The following is a 7,115-nucleotide window of genomic DNA, read 5'->3' on the forward strand; positions in this document are numbered from 1 at the left end:
GAGGGCAGGAACTTTATCGACCGCTGTATTGTCCATTGTGCGAGTCTGGGAAAACTCAAGTAAGTTGGCCATTATCAACATTTGGGTCATAACTTTCTAACCACAACAGCGATAATTTACATGAAAACTGCGCTTGACAGGAACCTTCAAATGGGTTAAGAAAAGCGTCAGGAACTGTTACCCTTTTTTAGACAGCAAAAGACAATTAAATGACCAACTGACTTGAATTGCTCTCCCATTAAGCTATGTCGAGACTGTCAATATGTTTAACTGTCATTTCTGTTATGTGAGCTATAAATGAATATTCTCTTTAACACGAGGGGAAAAAATTGCAAATGCATGTTAAGCTATAGGAAAAAATAAAGAGATGACGTGTCGTGCACTTCAAATTAAAATAAATGCAACCCAAATAGATGGTTACAATATAAAGTATAGCCTAAGCCTTTGGCTAAAATATACAATAACACAATACCATGAAAAGTCCGCTTGAGGGAGCTGTTGTTTCATGTAGAAGTGTGACATGATGTAATGGAATTCCGGATAAGAATTCATACAAAAGCTGTATTTTAACTAATGCAAGCTCTGTCTGCAGCCAGCATGTATGAACAAAGCTTCAGGGTGAGCACTTACCTTTCTTTACTAATCATTTCCACATTGATGAGCAACTAGTTCCTTATCCATTCAGCTATTAACAGAAGTTCAGTGATGTCCAGTTTGTCATGTTGTTAGAACATCTGCTTTGAGCTATTAAGCTGGAAAGCCAAATTATTAGAAACTGCAAAAACATGTCTAAATAATCAATTACCTGTCAAACACATGGAGAGGAGAGAGAATATACTAATGCAAACTCCAAATGCAGTTGCAATATGCAACTATACAATTGATATACAACTGATAATTCCCAGACCCTTCAAAAATAATTTCTTGTTAAAATTGAAGGGATTGTTCACCCCAAAAAATGAAAATTCTATCACCATTTACTCAACCTCAAGTTGTTACAAACAAAACTGTATGAATTTTTTTCTTCTGCAGAACACAAAGGAAGATATTTGGAAGAATGTTTTTTAACAAAGCAGATCTCAGCCTGACAGTTACCTGACATTATCAAGATTAATTTATTCTGACACAGTTTAACTATGAATTCTTGTAGCCTATAGCGTATAAACTGTGATTGTGATAAATGCTTAAATGTGTCTAAATAAATGGTGGTTTGAATGTATGTTAATGCAGGTTGCTTTCAGTTAGAGCAGCTCAAACAAGTATAGGGACTGGGCTTAAGCCTTGTCTGTGAAACCAGGGAAATGTGTTAAAGAGAACAAGGTATTGACCTCTATAGGTAAATCATCATTTAATCCAGAGTGACTTCAAGTAGATTACTGCAATAAGATGTTACAATTAAGAAACAATAACATTACCAGTGTCAAGTTTTTATTAATCTCTTAGCATTCCGAGAGATAATCCACTCATTTCAACATAAGTGTGCTCACTTTAACACAACTCTTGTACACATGATTGCACATCCATATGAGACAGCTGAACGCACATGCAAGCACAAGCACCCTTACGTCGATGAATGCACTTGAGCACACATGTAGTGTACATTTATGCATGACAACACCCACGCATCAGCTCAGCTATATTCTAGTCATCTAAATGCCTCTCATTTGACAATGATGTCTTAAAATTTAAAAAAAAAAAAAAAAGAATTCTCTTTCCCACTGTCACCTCAAACATAGGTCTGAATTTCTCCCTTGACCCTTCCTCTTTTTGGGGGGCATTTAGTGTACAAGAGCAATGGGGTCAAAATCTGCCTGTCACGTGTCACCATGGCAATAAACCGCTCCATTCATGCAAGCAGCTTGTCATCTCCATAGTAATGATCTGACTCTGACAGATTACTGTGCCTTAAATTCACACTCGCACAGGCAGTTATATGGTCGCATACTTCTAATATGCTGAGCCAGGGGAAATTTCTCTGCATCGCTCTTATCTCTGCTCTCACACATTCCTATCGCTTAGTGGCAATATTTCTTCCCCCATTTTCCATGGGTGACATGATTTGAATTCAATACATTTTGTTTGTTAAAACACAATTTGCTATAAGACATGCTGTTTTATAAATCAAAGAATGGCACAGTGGATCTTGCTCAATGAATAGTGCAGCCTGTGAGTTTGTTTATGAGATTCAATGGTATAAAACAAACAGATACAATATTTTTTGAAGCCATAGCAAATTGTACTAATAAAGCTACATGCTTATATATACAATAATATCATCTTATAAATAAGCATAAACGTTTATAGATAATTCAGAATGACTCCTTTAAAAATGAAAAAATGCATCAAGTTTGTGTGATGGGTAGCCTATGTTTAGGGGTAGTAGGCCCTACGTTAGTGTTAGGGGATAAAATATTCAGTTACAGTGTAAAAAATGCGGTAATAGTGCACATCAGTAGCCTTTATATTAGGAAGCCACCATCAGTCAACTATGTTTATGTCATTCCTCACTTGCTGTAGAGAGTTAGTAAATGCAGAATGAACATGTAAGAACAGCCACAGTAATTAACAATTTAATTTATAATATCATTTTAGCACACAATACCTTAACAATAAATTGAAATACAGAAGTGTATCTTGCTGAAAGTCACTCCCCCTCCTGTCACAACCAAGAAGTAACGTTAAGCGATGTGTGTGTCGCACTGCATAACACTGACTGGGCCATGCACGAGGAGGCGAGAGAACACGTACTGAGGTCGGTAAGCACAAGCAGATCTCATTATATTAGTTCCTTGACATCGAATCCTGATAAAAGTTTTAAAAAAAGAGGGAAAAAAATCATTCTAGCAAGGTCGTTTTTTGTGATTAAGTTCAATTTAGCGGGCCGTAATATACGCATCGTATTTTCCTGCAAATCTTCCCTAAACTAGCCACAACACTCCCACAGCAATTGCGTTCATCTGTCAGCTCTGTCGTATATTCGGTTGGTATTAAGAAGCGGTTAAAAAAGTAACTTGGTAAAAATCATAAATTAAACATTATATATTTTGTGACAAAGCTCTTTTTTACATTTCTAATATAACGTTATGTAGCCTCGTTAGCTTGTTTGCTAACTAGCCAGACAGAGAGATACATCAGAATCAGAAAGAGCTTTATTGCCAAGTGTGCTTCCACACACAAGGAATTTTTTTTTGGTGCTGAAGCTTCCAGTGCACATAAACAATACAATACAACACGGTAATAAATAAATAAAAATAATTAAAAAAAATCACGATCCATAGACACATGAAAACACTGAGGGTTTTACACTCTTTTGTCCTGTGGTGGATATACCTATGGTGGTCTATAAAACACAGGAAATCATAAGCTTCTATTGATGCAAGAAAATTGCATCAGTGGAAATAAATGGGTAAAGTTAGTTGACATAGAGTACTTTTGGAAAGTTGTTTGACAGTCTATTTCTTAAGCCTGACCAATATTGAGAGACTACATGAAATATGTGCAATTTTAATCAATGTTAAAATACATAAGTCAATACAAGGTTAAAACGTTTTTTTTTAGGTTTCTGATAGACATAACTTTACATTTTCATATAGCCTGTAAAAAATAATTTTAATATATATGTAATATTTACATAATTCTACATGGTAAAACAACACAATTATTCAGTGAATCTTAACAAGTAATTTTGATGAAGCATATCAGAGAAATAATATGTTACCCATTGCCTGCGGGTTTTGCATTGACATGTGCACTTTATAAAAAAATAAAAAAATGTGAGCATGCATGCATGCAAAATAGCATTTAGTCTCACTGTCCTATTAAAGCAAATATGGCTTAGAATTGTTAGGAGGAATTCACTAGAAACATTTCAGCAGCCAGTTAAATACCTAATTCTGTTGCAATTAATGGGATATTTAACCCAAACATAAAAATGTGTAATTTTACTTATGTCATTCCAACCCGTGTGTGTGCCACAGAAAAAAGACAGTTAAACAGGTTTGGAATGACATGAGGATGAGTGAATAATGACAGAATTTCCATCTTTGGTTGAACTAGTCCTATCCCTTTAAGCTATGCATATTCTGCCATGTTATAGTGCTAATGAAAATCTTGATTGATTGTTTTTGTCTTTTTCAGTTTTATGAGTGATTGATGTCACCGAACATAGGTTTGAAAGATGAATCGGGGCCGGGGAGGGAGAAAAAGAATGGCACCAGAAAAATCAAATGTCCTTGAAACTTGTGATGAGGAGATATGCGCAGAGGTTCTCCAGCTCTTCAACAAGGTCAGAGGTTATGTTCGCCCTGCTGGAGGAGAATGGACGTTGCCTGACCCAAGTGTGGTGCTCTGTGATCCTCATGCATGTCACCCACGTTTGCAGGCTCTGAAAAGATCACTAAATGAAGTGAAGAATCAACTCAGTGATAAAGACCTGTCAGTATGGCACCAGCATACTTGTTTCACCAATCGTGCAGGCACTGTTACAGCCCACCTTCGCTCCACAACCAATGCAGAGCTATGTACGCAGGCTTGGGCCAAGTTCTATGAGATCCTAGGCACTTTTAAACTTCTTCCTGACAATGCATTGAGGAGTGGTGAATTGAACTCCATACACTTGTGTGAAGCCCCTGGTGCCTTCATATCTGCTCTGAATCACTTCCTCAAGACGAGTGGCCTACACTGCGACTGGACCTGGGTTGCGAACACCCTTAATCCATACTATGAAGCCAACGGACGTGGTTGCACTATTACAGATGACAGACTCATTGCACACACTCTGCCTTGGTGGTTCTTTGGATCCGACAACACGGGTGACATAATGCTTCAGAAGCATCTGCTGGAACTGCCAAGATTTGTGAGCAATATGCGCAATGTTGATTTGGTTACAGCAGATGGAAGCTTTGACTGTCAGGGGGACCCAGGAGAGCAGGAGAGATTAGTTGCTCCACTACAATATTGTGAAGCCGTTTGTGCGCTGCTGCTGTTAGGAACTGGAGGCTCATTTGTTCTGAAGATGTTCACGCTATTTGAACACTCATCTGTCTGTCTGCTGTATCTCCTTGCATGCTGCTTCCGTTCTGTGAACGTCTTCAAGCCAGGCACAAGCAAGTCTGGAAATTCAGAATTGTATATAGTGTGCTTGGACTATCAGGCCAAAGAACAAATTCGACCATTGCTCTCGAAGTTAATCCGTAATTACGGGCCAGACTTGTCATCCACAGTGGCGCTTTTTCCCCGTCACTGCATTCCAGACTCATTTCTAAGCCAGCATGAAGAGATATGCACTTTTTTCCATGCATTGCAAGTTAACACAATCCAGGAGAACCTCAAGCTTTCTGTAGACATGAGAGTAGAACAGCGCAGGCGATTGGAGCAGCTCAGGGAATATGCAGCAGAATTTTATACAAAACGTTTCAATGTTCACTACCTCCCTCGGAAAAGCTGGGTTTGCCGGGGTGGAGTGGCCAGATGGGTGAAACACAGTGAGAGGAAGCAAATGGGCTCTTTTAATCAGCGCAAGGAGATGGAACTTCAGGGATGGAAGCAGCGCCTTGCTCAGGGAAATTATGCGGCATTAATAAAGAAGCATCTTGTGGGGAAAGAAGGATATGAGATTGTACTTAATGGCCCATTGGATGAGTGCGATCTGGGAACCTGGTTTGCCCTTGTGGGAGCTGCCCTGCCCAAAGTTTGCAGTTCCACCTTCTGTGATCAAGAAATGCTAGACTTCCTGAATGAAGCTCTGGAAGAGAACCTGAGGGTCAATGTGGCAAATCATTCTGACAGAGCCATGTCAATATGCAACTCCTGCAGGACTGACTCCCCTATAAGCATCTTATCTGAGATTTGCAGCCATCCCGATGTGACATCTTGTTTGGTGCTGGGAAACCAGTCTTGGTGTGATGGCACACTTGTAGGTGTTAAATTCCAGCCAGAGCTTTTGCAGGGACCCTCCTGTTGTGAGGTAAAGGATTCCACGTTGCACGACGGACAACCAGACTATCAACTTGAGCTTCTGAACGCTGTGCTTTTTGCTCTGCAGAAGCAGAGTCTTGGGTCAACCCTTGTGATTCCCTTATGCTCGGCCTTAACACGCTTCACCTCAGGCGTAATTTTTACACTCCACCTGTGCTTTCGATATATCACATTCCGTTGCTTGTCTGGTTGGCCTCCTGCTGCTCTTGTGTGTATGGGTTTCTCTCCACCTTCAGCCCTACCCTGGCTGCTGGACTTTCTCCAGGATGTGATGGAGAACATGAAGAAAGTTAAACTTGAGCTGGGGAGGCAGGTTCTGCAGTTTGTACCTTTAGAGGAACTTCTCAGAGGGGAATTACCTCGTTTCTTGTCTTCCTTCAATACTGCTGTCATCCGACAGCAGCTGCATGTGCTCATGCAGGATGAATAGAGCACATAATGCTAGCCCTATATGGCTGTATCCTCTGGGAAAACGTTTTAGTTTGACTATAATCATGCCTCAGTTTACTTCAATTGAAGCAGTAACTTTAGTTTGTGCCAATTCCACAGTGCATATTTAGGATATATTGGGTATAATTCCCTTGTTTTATATATTTATACTAGGGAAAATCTTTCTTTAACCTTTAATGTGCTGCATATGACTGTAAAAAATGTTTCTTAGATATATTTATATAATAGAAAATGCAGTTCAGTGTGTTTATTTTAATATTTATGTTTAATTGTCTTTTTTTTTTAATGGTTGAAATTATATGAGTTGCCTTGATCAATTTGTCCTACCTGATTTATTAAAAACTTTTCTTTAATGGACATATAGATGTGTTTTCATGAAAATATCTAGTTGGGAAGGCAATGAGTAGCAACTAAATGTTAACAAAGTGTAAGGTAAAATATGCAATATATGCACATATTGTCTGATATATGGGAGGGAGGGGCCTTTAAAAGGTTAATTCACCCAAAAATGAAATTTATGTCATTAATGACTCACACTAATGTCATTCCTCACCCGTAAGACCTCCGTTCCTCTTCAGAACACAGTTGAAGATATTTTATATTTAGTCCGAGAGCATATCCAAGTGTACACACTATACTGTCCATGTCCAGAAAGGTAATAAAAACATTATCAAAGTAGTCCATATGTG

General features: G+C 38.8%; 1 protein-coding gene across 2 annotated transcripts; it reads left to right on the forward strand.

Moving 5' to 3' along the window:
• Positions 1–2,651: 2,651 nt before the first annotated feature.
• cmtr2 (cap methyltransferase 2) lies at positions 2,652–6,739 on the forward strand. Of its 2 annotated transcripts, none has more exons than XM_067451639.1 (2): positions 2,652–2,752; positions 4,138–6,739. In XM_067451639.1, exon 2 carries the CDS (start codon positions 4,178–4,180, stop codon positions 6,404–6,406), a length of 2,229 nt encoding a protein of 742 aa, XP_067307740.1. In that variant the 5' UTR covers positions 2,652–2,752; positions 4,138–4,177; the 3' UTR covers positions 6,407–6,739. The 2 variants fall into 2 exon arrangements, with proteins under 2 accessions (XP_067307740.1, XP_067307745.1); XM_067451644.1 differs by having other exon boundaries at positions 2,673–2,756.
• The last annotated feature ends 376 nt before the right edge of the window (positions 6,740–7,115 follow it).

Source organism: Pseudorasbora parva, chromosome 1 (genome assembly GCF_024679245.1).
Source record: "Pseudorasbora parva isolate DD20220531a chromosome 1, ASM2467924v1, whole genome shotgun sequence".
NCBI classification, from domain to species: Eukaryota; Metazoa; Chordata; class Actinopteri; order Cypriniformes; family Gobionidae; genus Pseudorasbora; species Pseudorasbora parva.